At 38.7% G+C, this 17576-nt stretch overlaps 1 protein-coding gene across 2 annotated transcripts; it reads right to left on the bottom strand.

Moving 5' to 3' along the window:
• Positions 1-364: 364 nt before the first annotated feature.
• On the bottom strand, positions 365-16480 carry ERCC4 (ERCC excision repair 4, endonuclease catalytic subunit). 2 transcript variants are annotated; one of them, XM_055709870.1, is made up of 11 exons: positions 16244-16480; positions 15083-15263; positions 12958-13153; positions 11458-11665; positions 10196-10376; positions 9737-9865; positions 9070-9180; positions 7297-7888; positions 5367-5459; positions 4545-4657; positions 365-3473 (listed from the first exon to the last, which is right to left on the bottom strand). In XM_055709870.1, exons 1-11 carry the CDS (start codon positions 16460-16462, stop codon positions 2740-2742), a joined length of 2757 nt encoding a protein of 918 aa, XP_055565845.1. In that variant the 5' UTR covers positions 16463-16480; the 3' UTR covers positions 365-2739. The 2 variants fall into 2 exon arrangements, with proteins under 2 accessions (XP_055565845.1, XP_055565846.1); XM_055709871.1 differs by lacking the exon at positions 365-3473 and having other exon boundaries at positions 4553-4688.
• Positions 16481-17576: the final 1096 nt, after the last annotated feature.

Consider the following 17576-nt stretch of genomic DNA (forward strand, 5'->3'; position numbering starts at 1 on the left):
CAGAAAAAGTAATTTTGAAGGTAAAGCTTGTTTTGGTTCGGGACTGCACATAGACAACACGGCAAGCAAAATGACTCCTTTGCAACTGCAGCTAGACATCACTGCTAGCAGTAATAGTATCCAGATAACTACAACAATCTATCCTGTGCAAAATTTATTTGATAACATAAGTTGTATTTGCTCCTAAGAGATTTTGGTTTTATTGTTATTCTAGAAGAAACTTTATGCAATAAAAGCCTAGGAGAAACTGCAGAAACAACTCACTGACTTCCCAATAGCATATAAAACCCCACTGGTTTCACACATTCAGTGACCTTGAAACATGTAGTCTTGGTTTGCATGTTTGAAAGAATCTGAGACACTCTGCAGGCATGATCTTGTTTTTTCGTTTGTAATAAAGCACAAACTTAAAATATCAAGCAATAACAAGATACACAGAATTTCAGTACTGTTGATGAATACCACAAGGCCAGGGAATGCATAGTAACGATTTTCATCATTCACCCAAACATTTTGTAGCATCCACGTAACTCTTTAGCTTGGTTATTTCACAGTTAAGTGGTTTCAGGAAACAAGACCTCTCCCACTTTTGTTCACAATTTGTACCTACTGTCTGGGAAAGACACACCACTAACTTGTAACAGTAAAATGCCAGATCACAAATAAGCAATAATAAGGTACAACAATATTACTTGTGGTTGTTTCAAAGAAAAAGCCAAACCTTGCACTGCAAAAAACCTGAAGCAAAAAGAAGTGTCTTGCAGAAATTCCACACATATAAACAAAAGACAATCTAAATAGTTAGCAGATTTAATTGCTTTCTGTGACCTTGATCTAGCACACAACACAAAGCTACAACTTAATAACCTCATAACATACCCTTCATTTTCACCTTATACAAATTAAGCAAAAAAAAAAAAATACCACTGACAAAGCTGAGATGCAGTATATCTGAAAAACCCCCCAAATCCAGAGTTCATGTAACATCTTAATGATGCAAATGCGCAAACAGTAAGTCTTCAAAAGTTGTTCAGCAATTTTTTGAATCAGGCTCTACAGGCCATGCATTCAGGACAGTTATGTTCTAACTCTGATTTTTTGTTCTCTTACCACCACTTCATAGGCATTCTCAACCCTGACTATTTCTGACCTTACTGCTTTGAATAAGCAAAAATCTCATAGAAAGACTTTTTATATTAAATGAAATAAATTAGAATATAGGGCAACAGGAACCCTAAGATCTGGATTATAAACCACACACTAAAAATAAAAATGTTCTGATACCAATACAGCCAAATGAGAAAAAATACAATTAACAAATTATGGATGTATTTAATACTGAAATTTGCATCTGCAGAAAAATGTCCACTTTGGAAATCTGTCACAGCTCAGTTGCAGACTATAAGTTAACAAATTCATAATTCACACTTAAAACACACAGTAAATATTAAATCTGAAAGTGCACAGTACGGTTTTTACTGAACCTGAATACAGAAAAATCCGCATTTTCTCCTTTAACAATGGAGATTATATTGATCTGTTGTTAGCACTAGAACTGTATCAATACATATGTGCAAGTCATTACAGATAAAAGACTTTTTAAATAGCTAATGTAAACATATCCGTACGTAATGACACAGGACCATCCCTTTTGGCAATGGCACTTTTGTTACATAGTTGTCACATCAAAGTTCAGTGCAGAATACACATTTTTAACAATATACACATACACAAACAATCAAAAGAAGAATGACTTTTCCCTGTTTTATGCTCACAGAATGCTAATAATTTTATCTCCCAGGTGACAATAGCTTTACTGAATTTACTGACAGATGCGCTATTTAAGACATTAAAATGCAAGTGCAATAGGACACAGAAGACTGTATCGGAAACACTGTCAACGCTTTTGGAAAACCTTGCTTTGAAAACTGTTGCACTGTATGAGAGGGAATATGCTCTGGTATATAGCTAGATTTTCTACTTTGAAGTGTGTGAGGGGAAAGAGCTATCAAAACTGATTAGAAAAATAAAAGCCTCTTAAAAGTACAAGTAAGGCACACTGAGATTTATGTTGTATTGTGCCACCACAGAATCTCTATCTGGTCTAGATCAGAGGAATGCACTTTGCAAAATCTAGCAAGACAGAGCTGTACTGATACCGGAATGTCAAAAAACAAAGTATAACTTAAAGTAAGCAAATATCATGTAGACCATACCATACAATTGTAGTTTACTGTGTCAAGGCTTATGGTGATGATCTAAATTCATGACTGAGTCCAAGTCTCCTAAACAAACTTCTGACAAAAGACCGCAATGCGATTCAGATAGCTCCATCACTGTCAATTGAAAATTGGCAGTGTCTAGAGAGCAAGACGTTTAAAAACAGCAAAGTGATATACATCATGAAGCAGGTGACACACAGTACATTTCTAGCTTTTTAACAAGACATCATAATTTCCAAAAGAAAACACCTTTACCAGTTAGTCTTAGCACTTAATTCTTATGAACTTGATTCAGTAAAGAATAAAAATAATTTGCATTTCTCCATTAAAAACATTTTTGATTCCTCATGAAACTTGCCTTCAGTAATAATTAATTCAAATGTTAAAACTGATGGAACAGGATTAGGAAAAAACCAGCTGGTTATCTTAGTGGGCATTTATTAAAAATATTTCATGTACTTCGCCAAAGTACTGTGCAAGAAAAGCTTCTCTATGCCCTATGTCAAAATCTCATTAGTCATCTTTTGCTTTTTCCTTTAGATACTGCCTCTCTGTAGGTCAGGTGGATAAAGTCAAAGAGTTGTGTGGCATTGGCCACATTACCCAAAATTCTGGAGAGTTCATCCTTTGACAGTGTCACTAGCTCTGCGATGCTTTTAACATGGTTCATTAAAGCACGGCAGTTTTTTGCATTAATACCTGGCATTTTTAATAGAAAGTCCTGAGGACCGGGGTTATATTTGTCTGACTCGGGAAGAGTTTCAGAATCTGCCGTGACAGCCATTGCCGTTTCTGCATCTGGTTGGGGATGGTTTTGTTTTAACTCTTCAAACAGCTCAGCCGTAGCATGGGGAGAGGGACACCACAGGATACGTAACTTTGGAAAATGGAGCGTAAGAAGGGTTAGTTTAGAAGTAATATCATTACTGGAAATTTCCTGATGTAGAGAGCCTCGTGGAATCAAGGAGAAAGGTTTGTTCGGATCAAATTCAATCAGGAGAATTGGTCGCTTATAGCAACGGGACATAGAAACGCATTGTGCGTACAGCCTTCCATTATTTAAGGAACCAATCAGATCACTGATACTTTTCCGCTCTACACAGGTATCAGGAGTTAAAATATAATCTCCAACTTCCAAAGTAACAGGTTCAATGTCAATACCACGACGATGAATCAGTGACGGAAGCTCGCTACGAAATTCTCGCATATCCACTATTACAGTTTGCTGAACACTCCTCTGTTCCTGTCCACCTAAAGAGCAAAATAAATACAGTTAACCTAATACTTATGACCTCTGACTCTGGTTGCATAGTTTTCCTGTGTGCTGCCAATGCTTCTGTAATGGATGGACTTCACATCTCAAATTATACCTCAAATTCAGCAGTATAATAAATCCAGACTTTATTTAATTTTTCACTGTTACAAAGAAAAATCAGTTGCCAAATTATATACTGTAGTTCATGGAGTATGGTCTGTAGTTTAATAGAACTACCAGGCTACCTGCTATAAGCTTTGTGTAGATGAAAATTATTGAACGCATCAGGAAAATCTTTTAAGAAGTTGCCTGCAAAACCAGATAATGAAGCTGATCCTTTTTATTTCCAGCTGTTCCCCACAGAAATACAGCATTTTATTGTAGGAGTTACACTTTAGCCTCTATAGATCTGTAGAAGGACACATGAAGCGACTGCAGCATCAAGGCCACAAAAGATGTAATAGCAAAGATTAGAGAACATACGGTAAAAGAGAACTGGATTGCAAAAATGACAGCAAAGAAAAACAGGGGCAAAGCTGTAAAGATGAAGACAAAGCGTATGTGTCAGAAGAAAGGAACAAAAATCAGAAGGTTAGAACTGCATTAAAAGAAAAAAGATGCTTTATTGGAAAGTAGACAAGAAGTCCAGAATGTGCAGTTGTTTGCCCAGGCAATCAGTTTTGCCAAGATCAAAAGAAGTCCCCAACATTTACTAGCTCGAGGACAACACTGCCTTTGACTATTTGCAGACTTCAGTTTTAATGTTTTAATTTCTCTCTGCCTCCTTACAAACAATACTAGACTGTCTCATATTACCAAGAAGCTGCCTAGAAACAATCCAAATGGTATCTGTCTTAATGGTAAAATACTTAATCTGTATTTTCAAAGAAAACAATTCATTGTCACTGCACAGTGAGAGGTAGATGGAGTAAAGGAGATGTTTCTGTACTGTCGGTCAATGTGCAATACATCTGTGACACACAGGCTTTGAACGGGATTTAAATGTAATAGTTATATGGTTTTTTTCAAAGCTTAGAGCTGCAAGCCTAACCTCAGGAACTGCTCACCTGCTTTGCGTGTGTCAGTTGAAACAGAGGCAGATTTAGCATCTCTTACTAGGTCTAAGTTCGTTTCATCTCTTCCTTCTCTTTCTTCAGGAATAACCATGCTGGCCTTCTCTCTAAGGAATCACAAAGAAACACACACTAAAACTGCAATTATAAAAGAAAAATAGACCAAAATACTTTAATACCCTTCATCCAGATGTAAAATTATATATTGTTTAATACTAATTGCAAACCTGATCAGAAATGCAATTTACTAGGTTCTCCAGATCGTTGGGCTAGATGCTTGTTTTTATTTTCAATTGTTAGCACTTTTTAGCATCTGATTTATCTTTAGAACTTTTCAGGGCACATGAAACAAAGGAACTAAAGACCAGTAACAGCAGTATAACCTGGTGAAAAGACATTGCCAGTAAACACACTGTCTTACACAGTATAAAAAACCAATTGTTTTGTTCCCCAAAACAACTTAAGTCATAAAAGCCTTAGAAACATCTTACAGGAAATGTCACCTGCAGATAACACATTTACAAAATGGATTTCATAAATAGTTAGGGAAAAATAGAAGTGGTGCTGTTTAGGGTTTGAAATCTATTACTTTTAAAAATCCTAAAACTAATAAATAAAATATTAGGTGCTTTGAAAAGGAAGGTTTTGACTTTTCGCTGATTCTTAATGGAAAAGTTTTCTTAACATCTGAAAAGCAACTGAATTAAATGTTTATTTAAAGCCTTCACACAGGTAAGATATTCACTCTATTTAAAATGTAAGCATATAAAGGAATTACATTAAACGATAATAAAGGTAGTGAACTAATTTTGTTACCGGATAAGTTTTTCGAAGGCCTCCTTTTCTTTCCTCAGAGCTGTGAGATAGCGCTGTTCTTCTGTTGAGCCCCCATATATGAGGAAATATACTCTGTAGGTTGGGGGGAGGGCAGAGGTTACAAAGACATCACACATAATATTAAAAGTTAAACACACCCACAAGTGACATTTAAGATTAGTAGCACTAAGTGCCTGACAAGGTAGTATTTGCCTTAAGAAAAGGCACGTGAAAGAACCCTATTTTTTCTGTAAAGATACTCCAAATTTGTAAAGATACTCCAAAATCAGCAACAATAATTCTTATATCCAGCATTCCCTCTTTTCTTGGGGCAGAGAACACTTACTGGAATTTGAGGATTTGACCAGAGTGGACTCAGAGTGCAGTCAGCCGTTCAGTAAAGACACAAAGCAAGTATAATAGAGAAGTTGACTTTCTTACTGTTTTTAAAGTCTTCCCAGTATAATATATATAACAAACCAAAAAATCTGCAACACCATCTAAGAATTAAAAATTACATATTTGTACAAGGAAATTGTAGGTTCTACAAAGAACAAGCTGTCATTTATCTCACAGACATAAACACACAGATTAAATTTTATTCTGCAAATAGGGATTTATATGGAACATATAAGAATTAATAATTACCTTAAGGGGTTAATTGCCTATAGCTATTTAGCACAATAATTTTTTTCTCCCCCCCCTCTCCCCCAATATCTTTTAATTGAGGTACATTGAGAGATTGATGGGATTATTCCTATTACTTTTTTCATGTGATGCATCTCCTAACTCCTACTTCCATGACTGCATCTGATATTTCTGCTATGAAGTATAGGAACAGGATGCTGGAGTTAGATACAACACATGCTGATTAGGCAATTAAAAATAAATTGGACAACCCATTAACAATCCTCACGCAATATACTTTATGAGTTCTGGCATTTATACCTGCACTAGAGAGTCCTTCCCTGGATACTGGGTACAGACCCACTAAATGCTGCCAAACTGATTTCCATTTGCAGTTACACTGCATAAATACAAAGAGTTGACTGGAAAATTACATCTGCTCTGTTTAATTTGTGCAAATAATTTTCATTAGGTGATTAAAATATAAAGTATTATAATTCAAAAGAGAGTAATTTCATATGCCAATAAGTTGTGTTTCAAGCCAAGTGTGTTTATTCTAAGACTTAAGATGCTGTAAGCTATTTTCAGAGAGGTAGAGCTATAACTAGTTCACTGTATTCAGTAAGTGCTATATCAGGCAGCCATACAAGAAAGATAATGCAAAAACCCCATAATATATTAAATTCTAAGTTTTCTATATTAATTAGTCTGTAAAATTTATTCCTAAACGTGAGTTTTGCAGTTTACAGGTGTATCAAATACATATATACACATAGTGGAAATCTTTCTGTCAGCTAACACCAGAACCAAGTAAAACTGCAAATACTTCTCAATTTCTTTATCGCATTTTCCTTTACTTATTTTTCTGCTACAGCTTCTGAATTACTGGTCTTCAGCATGACCAGACATCAGGAAACGTGAAAATTAGTTAAATTCAATGCAGCTTATTGTGTAAAAATCAAACCTATAGAGATGGTTTAAAGTGAAACTACAACACCTCAAAATGGATCCATTGCCACCAAGATCATTTAAGCAGAGGTCTTGTAGAAGATGGAATGAAGTAGTTTGTTGGTTTTTTTTTTAAATTTTATTTTACAGATATGTTTCTGCTGTTAAGGGACTAAATACCTTTGCTGAGAAGCAAAAATTATCTTTTGGTTATGCTTTTGTTTAAAACTAAGAAGAGGGCTAAACAGGAATTAAAAGGTAATGGAGAAAATGAGTAGATGCATGTTCTGCCTCACCCGCTGAAAGTGCACTTTCTTCCTTCAAGACTAAAATTACTCTGACCAAGTCAACTTGCCTCAAAGGCTTCCCAGGCCTGCTTGCCTTGTAGATTTCCAGCTGCCGAACAAAGGTTAGTTCTGCATCATACAACACAACATATCTGGGTTCCACTTCATGCAGTACTCGAGTGAGTGCATGGGGATCACTACAACCCTGCAATGGATGAATAATTGTGAGTGGGTTCTTGAAAATACCGTAGTAACAGTCTGAGGTTAAGTTCACATGGAAATCTTCAGGAATGGTCTCTTCAACACTGCTTTCTTGGCTACTGCTTAATTCTTTGTTATCTTCCACCCCTAAGTCTTCTCTCTTTTCCTCCTCAGTCTTCCCTATCATTTGGATTATAGTCCGGTCTTGCTGTTTCTTGAGTTTATTTTGTTTTGAAGAAGCCGTGAGTTTGACTTTTTTGGCTTGAGGTCCCGTGTCTGGCCTGGCATTTCCTTTGGACTTGAGAGCTTTTCTGTCCTTAATACACACTTCTCCAGCTTTCTCATCCTTTCCAAAGGTTTTGTTATACAGTCTTGTTAAAAAAGCTTCTGCTCCAGCAATAATATACTCCCTGAGCTGTGCACAAGCTCGGTCATCACTGGCACAAATAAGCACTTGCCCTGCAGTCAAGAAACAGTATCACGTTTATCATCTGTTGTGCTGTATTTCTTACCCAGCTACAAGATTTCTCTTGAGCAAATTGTTTTTAATGGTCCCAGAAGCATGCCTGCACCAAATGCCTTTACATTTGGTTGTCACAGTTCCTTTTTGGACTTTCAGGGAGTAAATTGCATGCCATTTTGTACCAAACGAGAATAGAGAAGGTTAGTGGATAGGTTCAGCATTCTTTATTCTTACACCATCTGAAGTAGTAAGGTTTTCATTCTGACCACCTGAGACAAGGCAGACATAGCATGTATTGAAACATACTTGGACAACTATTTTTTTTTTTTTTTTTAAACCCGGAATAAGAGTGAACTTAATTAAAACCATTCTAATTTTCAGACTTTGTCAGTTGGGTGGAAGGTTCTAAAAAAAAAAAAAAATACATGTTTCACACAGTATTATTGACATTTGTGGGCCCTGAATAACAATTCTCCCCGAGCTGACTCAGATAAACTCCTACAACACCAGGCGCGAGAGCCAGTTCTTATCCAGAGTCAGAACACTGTGGGTGGGAGAAAAGAGCACTTTTTTACCCTTAATGTTTCCTAAAATAAAACTTGGTGAAATTTAAGGGGGTGAAAGCCCCAAAATAGGAAAGGCAGCAGAGCAGTTAGAGACACACTTGCCTTCTAGTCTCTACCCCATTTAAGTGCATCTGCTGGAGAAGCGAATTTTGAGGTGTATGACAAGAATGTGTAAGATGGAAAGGGCATAAGACAGAAAGTCCTATTTTTCATTTTTCTTTAAACCCAAACATTATACCTTTATTATTATAAATTTCCACATTATTAGTTTCAATGGTTTTGAAACCAAGGTATCATTACAATATTGAAATATAAGTTAAAATATTTTTTCTTAATTATACAGTTTTTTTCCTAAACAGTATTGCTTAGTAACCAATGGCATTTCTCTTTTAGAGCAAAAACTAAACAGGATTTTAAGTAAAACTGAATGGTTTTACAGAGTTTATGTACATATGTACAAAACCTCCTTGTCTTAAGTCCAGAAATCATGAACTTTAAAACTAGCTCTTTAATAAAACTACAGTAAACAGTTAGGCTCCTTCTCTCAAAAGTCAAGTAGAGTTAAAAAATAGCTGTACTGTGAAAACTTACATTATTTAGTATTCTCTCACCTGGACCACCAAGGTCTTCACTGTTCTTATTCTCATTTTCAATCTCTTTTAGGACTTCTCTCAAAGCTTCCCATTTGGGATTACTTTCTAGGACCAATTCCCTCTTCAGCTCTGAAACAAAGTAAGATTGAACATAGCAGCTCTTAAAGCCAAAATATCCTTCAGAACTTTAATGGTTAGATGTCAGTTGCGTGATGGTTGTTGGCAAATACAATATTCAACATCCTACATATGCAACTCGTTATGCTAATGGGTTGGAGATCACTCATATTTTAAATTGGGGTTAAGTGCTTTAATAAAGCAAAAAGTTAAAATATTCACTCATTCTTTAATTCTGGAAGTCCTGAATATACTTTTTTAATGAAAGCAATGGCAGCCTCCTACCTGTTCACGTAAAAAACTTCACGCTAAATACTAATGTAATTCAACAACTCCATAAAAGCTCTTCCAATGACCAGCTGAGCAAACTTAGAAGAACCCCTTACTTCTTCATGACTGTTTTACGTTATGATAAGCTTTCTGAATTAAGATTATGTCTCAACCCAGCTAACAGATTAAGATCTTGAGCTGTGTAAGATCATGTAGGGAGCCACAGTACAAGTAATAATATGTAGAGCGTTTGAAATCGTGTGACACTCTCCAACTTAAAATTAGGAATGATCAGTACCATTTTCCTTCTTTCCATCACTTTTTTCAGAGGCTCTGCCTTTCTGATTCAGTTTCTCATCTGCAATGCGATAAACTCTAGCTCGAGCATTTACAAACATGGAAGTACTGGAGTCAAGAAACAGCCAACCTAAAGGGGAAAAGAAAGCAGTATAGTTTGACATTTGTGAAGTGTATGCGTTTCAACCCGTTGTGGTAAAAAACCCGAATCTATCTGGAATACCTGTGCTACCTGCTTGCTATGCTTAATAGAAGACAGAAATGTGATGCAAATCTCACACTGTTAAGTAACAGCAGATAAGTGGGAAGATGAAAGCATTATCTGTCAATAAAAACCTACGTCCTTATGGCTGGTTATATAAAACCTAATTAGATACCTTCATATGTTTGGGAATGTTAATTAAAGACATCAACATTTCAGTGTTCCATGCATTAACTTGTATGGTTATTCAGTGTTTACCTGAATTCTCACCAAAAGCTTTTTCACTTGCTTTCAGTGACTCTAGAAGATGAAGGAAAGTGACACAATCATACTGAGTTAGATACAGTAGCAAAGTACGTAGTATCTTCAAATCCTGGACCAAAGATTTTGTCTTAGCTCCAAGTTGATGCCACAGAGGATCTAGATAGTGACGTATCATCTAGAAATATAAATTGGAGAGTTCAAATACAAATTACTCTTAGTATACAATGTATTTGTATACTAACACAGAGATAAGAGATAAGAATGGACTTTTTTTTTTTCTTTACAGGGGATGTCACTTGTTTCCCAAAGTGATTAAACACTCAATTAAGGATGCGATAGTGAGGTATTTCTTTTGATAACTAATAATTTTTTGCAAAGTTAACATAATATAGATGCTTTTATGTAAAATATTTCAGCAATTAGCAGATGTATATAATTTAATGCCTTCTGTTCATACTTTCCATATAATTATAAAATACTTGTAAAGTAACCCCCCCCTTATTTTACTGGTACTAGCCTGCGCCTTTAGTCTAGTATCCTTTACTTAAAGTAAAAAACATTATGATGTCATTTAATTCTCAAAATAAGATGAGTACCACACAGATATGCAACCTATAGAGCATAAGGAAAAAACCCTCCAAATATTTAAAGTACAGAAGGCCCTACATCAAGATCCAATCACAGGTAACAACAATATTTCAATACAGTGTTTAGGATTTTACTCTACAGAGAGCATGTATGCCAAACATGGCAGAACTGTCAAAAATAACACACAATTAATGAGATATACAGTGATTAAAATATGCACATGCATACATCTGTTGTATATTATGTATTATATACAGTGCTCCTCCCAATAGAGACAACAAAAAATACAAGCAGGAAATTCAAGAGGAAAAAAAGGGGGTAGGTGTGAATAACTGCGTACTTATCTCTAAAGTATTTTGAGCTAAAATTGCACACATCTTTATCATCATAATACACCAACCGTGAATCAGGATGTTCTTACTGTAGGGACTTTGGAAACAAAGAAAGAACAATAATACCAATACACCAAAACCCCTACTGGCAACCGTATCATCACCATCACTGATTAACAGAGTTTCTCTCCTTGTACCAGTAATAAACAAGTCATGGGATAACACTCGATTGCTGCTGGTTATTTATTTTACAAATAGTATTTTTGTTTGCATAGTAGACAGTTTGAAGATCTATATCCCTTTAGTTAGATACAGCAGAACAATCTAAATGGTTACCTTGTCAAAAGGTTTACCAATAGCATTTTCTAAAGATAGATCTTCTACTTCAAGAGCTGGATTGTAACGTTTCAGTTCTCTCAGACATGCATTCAAAATGTCCAGGATTGAAGTCTGAATAGCAAGCATAGCAGGCGTCATTGACACATGTATTTCCACCACTTCAGGTTTATGCTTCTCTAAAAATGAGTTCACTGCTATATGAAATCTAAGAGGAAAACAGCTTATTAAGATTTACATGTATTGTCTGCTTGACCTACAACTATTCAGAAGTTCGTATAAACTACAATTACTTTAAACATAAAGAAGTTAATTGCAAAATCAGTTTCTACTGATGTGAAGACTGCAGTCTTAGGAACAGCCTCAGAAAACCATCTAGAAAGTTACTGCACTACATCCTACATCATTATTACACATAACAAATATTAAAGTAAAACCAAAACAAAAAAAAAAATCTAGTCAGGGAGAAACTGGAATGGATTCATAAATCCTTTGGAATCACATGGTTCCACTAGCAGATTCTGTGATGTTCCTAGCTTCTGATCATAAGCAGCAAGTCCTCGTTAACACACTGCCCTTACAGCCAATCCAGCTGTACAGGTATAGATGCTACCTGACTTTTACTAACTGAACAGACTCAGAAAATGCCGTGTCTGCTGACCCCCAAACTCAACAGGTGTTTCCCTTACTGCATGCTGCATCTCCAGGTCTCTGCATGGTTCAGACGCCAAGGAAGAAAATTTAAGAGAGCTACTCAACCTCTTGTATCCTAGTTATGTCCATTTCTACTTTGTGATACCGAAAGGAAGACTGTTAAAGAGTTTACAATGCAGAGTAACAGTACATTAAGAGAAAGCGAAACACATTCCGGACTAGAGTAACAAATGAGCAGACCTCCTTGGCCCAATGCAAGAGCATTGAATGGGTGATCAGCTAAAGCGCCCAATTCTGTTTGTGGCTCTGCTCCTAAAAGACTTCATGCGTGTCACAAACTTGGCAATCTGGTTTCTATCAATCATCAAGAAATATTCTTCATACACAACATACATGGAAAAGATGATTAAAAAAATACGACATGTAGAAAGAAACCCATGGAGTTTCATCACAGCTGGAAACAAATACCTCCGTGAATGGCAGAACTGAGAGCATGTACTTCTGTTACTTCACATCTTAAATAATCTGTTTAATAAGTGAAGTTTTTCTTAAGCTTTTAAGAATGTTACTTTCTGCTGTGATTTCTGTTGGCTAAAAGGACACCTATACCATAAGGTTCAGCCCTTATAGATTTATTTTGGGTCTATTTTAAAAAATACAGAAGTTAAGGGTCTTTAAGACCACTTCTTCTGTCAAAAAAGGAATTAAATTTGTTTGGAAATACAAGAAGAAACACAGATTAGCAGCGTGACTGCGTACACCTCATTGTCTTAGGAGCCCATTGTAACACCCTTAATTTTTTTTTTTGTAAGTTTAACTCTCCAATGAAATAAAGAGGTGCCTTACCTTGGCCACAGATAAAGTTTCCTGACAAAAAGATTTCTCATCACTCTTTCCACATGGCAAAAGCCAGTGTTAAATGCAACCGCATTATCTGTAAAAGCTTTAATGAAACCTTGCTTGTTCTTCTGGCGATAAAGTCGTAAGATAAATGCCTCCTGACAGGATTCAATGATTCTGTGCGCTTTGTATACCAAAATGCCTGGCAGAATAAAAGGTTTTCAAGTTACAAAAAAGTAAAGAGGCCCAATTTTGTATAGCTTTTTCCTCAAAACTGTCTTTTAACATTTTTTTCTTAATTAGAGTACAACAGGGATTTAGATATTCTAAAGTGACAGTAGAACAAACTTTCCAGGGTTCGAATCAAGCCATTCCTCAGTTTCAGTGCCACAGAATCCCCAAACAACAGAACTGGGTTCATGATGCATCTTTAGCAAAAAAAACCCCAAAACTCACCAAACTAAAACAAACCTTGAGTGGCAGGATATAACTTAGAAAATTCTTTAGTCCTAAGGCAAAATCTGAACTTGAGCCTTTTAAAAGGAGTAAAAGTGAATATAAGACATAACATGCTATTACAACAAAGCAAGTCCGATACATTCCAGATTGTGACATTTGTATTATTTTGTTAGAGAAGTTCTAGAATTACAGAGTTGTCAAGTAAGTTTCATTTGTAACAGTTCATGTATTTACATAATCAAAGAACTTTTGAAAACATTTTGCTTCCCCCTTCTTGTGACACACATTTTCACACTTGAGGATAGAAACCAGCACCAACTGTATGAATACACCTCCAATTTTCTTCATGGCTATGGGTATATTAGGGAAAAAAGATGTTTCCAGCATGACCAGGTGTTACCCGACTTTTAAAATGAAGCCACAAGTCTATCAAAGTTGCTGTCACGCTGACCTCTAGTGGCAAAGCAAAACCTGGAACAGCTCTGGATCACTATAGGACGGGACTTTTTAAAAATCTTTAGCGTCTTTCTTCTTTTCATCCTGACAAAGTCCAAAGGTGTGTTTTCTTTCTCTGCCCCCTCCTTCTTTGGTAGGGCAGAAAGCAGAAGGAGGAGTCGTCGAGGGTAAGAACAGAAATTAAAATAGCTGCCCAGAAAATGTGTTCCCTTTTTTAAACCTAGAAGTTATAAGAATTGACAAATCTAGCATCCTTTGGGTCTAGCAGAAAACAGTTCAAAATGTTTTACAGATTACAGCTTGTCATACATTGATAAAAAGGAAGGGGATACATCTTTTGAAGCACAAACATTCTTTTAAGCGTTCAATATTCAGTTACGTTTAGCCATTAAGATGTTGACATTTAGATAACAGTAAAATATTCTTATATCCCTGGCTCTTAGAGATCTATTTTACTAGCTCTCCAGGCTGCAACAAGGTTTCCAGCTTAGAAAAGAACATAAAAACAACGGTGGTTGGGACAGAAGGGGAACAGAACACGAGAGGAAAAAGCTAACCTTAACATCTTTAATGTATAACTTCTACATAAAACCAAAAAGGCCACAAGCTATTCCCAAAATCTTTGCAGTGATAATAACAGTATTACTTCATAATACTGCTATTTAGATAGTGTCCAAGGCATGTCAAGACAAAGATTAGTAAAGTATCACTACTTTTTGAAGGGAAAAGTCTTCAGGAGTAATTTGTTAACACAAAAAATAGGTAGCGTGCATGGCTGACAAAACACGACATCTAAAATCAGTTTTAATCATAGGCCATTTAACCATAGGCCAATGTCCTATAGACCATCTGACACTATTTCACCAAGTGCAATCAACTGTTCTTAGAAAGCCAGTCCGAATTTTATGTTTCTGATGTCAATGTCATGATTTAACTGCTGATTTCTTTTCCAGCCACTAACTGATATCAGAAAGCCACACAAATGCATGATCCAGTATCTAAACGTAACGTGGATGTTTTCAAATTGTATGATTAAATAAGGCAAACAAGTCTGGAGCAAAGAAAACTACATATTTGCTCCTCTTACCTCAGTCTTTGTGTGGAAAAAAAAAAAAGGAATAATTGACAACACCAGTTAGTAGAACTCTTCACATAGAATTAAGCTTTATGTATTTTCAAACAGAACAGTCTTACCTTTATTTCATTAAACTCTTACCAGTAATGAGGTTTGCAGGAATTCTGTCAGTAAGGAAATCTACCACAAGGATTCGACTTGTTGCAAAGATGACTCCTCCTTGTGTGTAAAATTCATATCGAGTATTATTTGTAATTTCATTGGTAACACGCCGAGGAAGATGAACAACTCCATCTGACCTCAGCTGATCAATAAAATACTCCTAAAACCAAAAAGAATAAAACCACAAGACATTACTGGGGGAACTGATAAAATGGATGCAAAACCCCCTTAATTAGACATACTCTGTTAGTTTCAACGAGCCGTCCAAAACAAATTTAAAAGCATGACAGTATAATGTACTACCCAAGAAAGGAGAACTACCATGATTTTTTTTCTTCTTTGGTATACTTTGCTCAGTTTCCAACTCATCCAGGTGATTCACAGATCTGTGTATTTTCAGTAGCAGCTAGACAATACTTAAGCAAATATGAGTAACTGGTACTCAAAAGACTTTACATTTTCTAATGTTTTAATAACTCTTTTTTCAGAGAACAGGCAAATTTAATACTGACTTAAGAGCAGAGAGCTGGGACGACATCATGGGATTCCACTCACCTGCTACCAGAGACAGCTACAACAGGTAGCTCATACACGTCAACCTTAATCTTACAAACTACAGCCGTGATATTCATTCCCCGCGCTCACCACAGAGACCCCCAGCACATCACCTCCCGACGGCCGGGAGTCTCCCTGCTTCCAGGGAAAACAGAACGGCACCTTTTTGTGCAAACAGGGACAAATTCGGTGACAAGTTCCACTCCTTTCCACTACCTGGCTACTGCCAGGTTTCTGACGTTTACAAGTTACGCACAGGAGCTTACTTCACTCGTTATTACTTTCAGGCCGCCATCGCGCCGCGGGAGCTCGGACCGGCACTTGCCACGGAGGCGCCCGGCCCGGCGGGGCCGGCCCCGGCAAGCGCAAAGGCCGGGCCGGGCCGGGCCGCCCCCGCTCCCCAGCACAGCCCCGCTCCCCGCCCCCCCAAGCACAGCCAGCGCCCCCACCCCCCCCAGCACAGCCCCGCCGCTCGGGGAGCCGGCAGCACCCCCGGCCCCGGCCCCTGAGCGGGCCGCGCCCGCCCAAGCGGAGCGGCGGCCGTGCGGGCGAAGGGGCGGGGCGGCCGGCAGGCGCTGCCCTCACCTCCTCGGCAGGGCTGGTGTTGAGCACCAGCACCAGGCTGGCGGGCTCGCAGTAGAGGCGCAGGAAGCGCAGCAGCAAGCGGTCGACGCCGAGCCCGCGGGCACAGACCACCAGCCCGTCCTGGTGGAAGAGGTCCAGGAAGACCTGGTTCTCGTGCTCCAGCAGCGCCGCCATGGCCGCCGGGCCGGGCCGCACCGCACCGCCCCTGCAGCGGCGCATGCGCGCCGGCTGCCGCGCCCTCCTGCAGCGCCGCTGGGGCCCGCCAGGCCCGGGCCGCCGGCCTCGGGCGCGGGGAGCTTTCCGCCCCCCGAGCGCCCGGTGCTCCAGAGTTCAAATAATACACCCTGTTAGGGCTGTAGCATCTCATCCGGGTGTGACGTGCGGAGAACTGTATCCTCTAGGCCAGGGGTCCTCAAACTACGGCCCACGGGCCGGATACGGCCCCCCAGGGCCCTCAGTCCGGCCCCCGGTATTTACAGAACCCCCCGCCCCGCCGGGGGTTGGGGGGGCCGGCCCCCTGTTTAAAAAGTTTGAGGACCCCTGAGCTAGAGGAATCCCACCTATCCTGGCACTGTCTAGCTCACGGGTCCTCAAACTTTTTGAACAGGGGCCGGCGCGTGGATGAAGTGGCAGGAGGCCATCTGCGGCTGCTCGGTTTCCCCCCCCAACCCCCGGCGGGGCGGGGGGGTCTGTAAATACCGGGGGCCGGATTGAGGACCCTGGGGGGCCGTATCCAGCCCGTGGGCTGTAGTTTGAAGACCCCTGGTCTAGTGAGACATTCCAGGGTTTATGTGATTCATTGGGGTGTAACTCTGTTGTACCTAACTCCAATACAGCTGAGACCTACCAGTTCCCAAGGCCAAAGTCACTGGAAGGATGGGGCAGGCATTTATTCACTGTGGCTGAGGAGAACTCAGCAGGATGTCAGAGCTCCTAGAAGGATTTTGCAGTTATGCTTATTTTACAAACCCATGAATGTATATAAACATCTGGTGTCTTACTCTTAAGACAAGCAGACCTGAAAGGACAGGCTACCAAAGGAGGAGATGGTTAACATGAATAAACTTTTAGACAGTGTTTTAAAGCATTGCTAGCCCTAGAAAAAAAGCTGAGAGCTGTATGATGACAGGACAGTGAGAGCCACATATTCTATTTTCTACACACATTACATCAGGAAAAGGGTTTTTCCCCTCCTTTCATTCATCATGTGATGCCTTCTAATTGGGACCGCTGTGGCCTTCTGCAGGGTCTGGTAAGTGAATGAGGACCCAGGCAGTGCTGGGTCTCCTCTAACTCCTCCCAGAGAGCACCTTGTAATTGCTAATGGGCCATC

This window comes from Falco cherrug, chromosome 4 (assembly GCF_023634085.1).
Source record: "Falco cherrug isolate bFalChe1 chromosome 4, bFalChe1.pri, whole genome shotgun sequence".
NCBI lineage: Eukaryota > Metazoa > Chordata > Aves > Falconiformes > Falconidae > Falco > Falco cherrug.

What these genes read in the sequence shown, in the direction of transcription:
- ERCC4 (XM_055709870.1), bottom strand. Translation starts at nt 16,462, where the DNA reads ATGCGCCGCTGCAGGGGCGGTGCGGTGCGGCCCGGCCCGGCGGCCATG. An exon ending in ACACCAGCCCTGCCGAGGAG is followed by an intron (nt 15,264 to 16,243) that starts GTGAGGGCAGCG and finishes TTTTGGTTTTAG; the next exon opens with GAGTATTTTATTGATCAGCT. An exon ending in TGATGGAAAGAAGGAAAATG is followed by an intron (nt 9,181 to 9,736) that starts GTACTGATCATT and finishes ACTTTGTTTCAG; the next exon opens with AGCTGAAGAGGGAATTGGTC.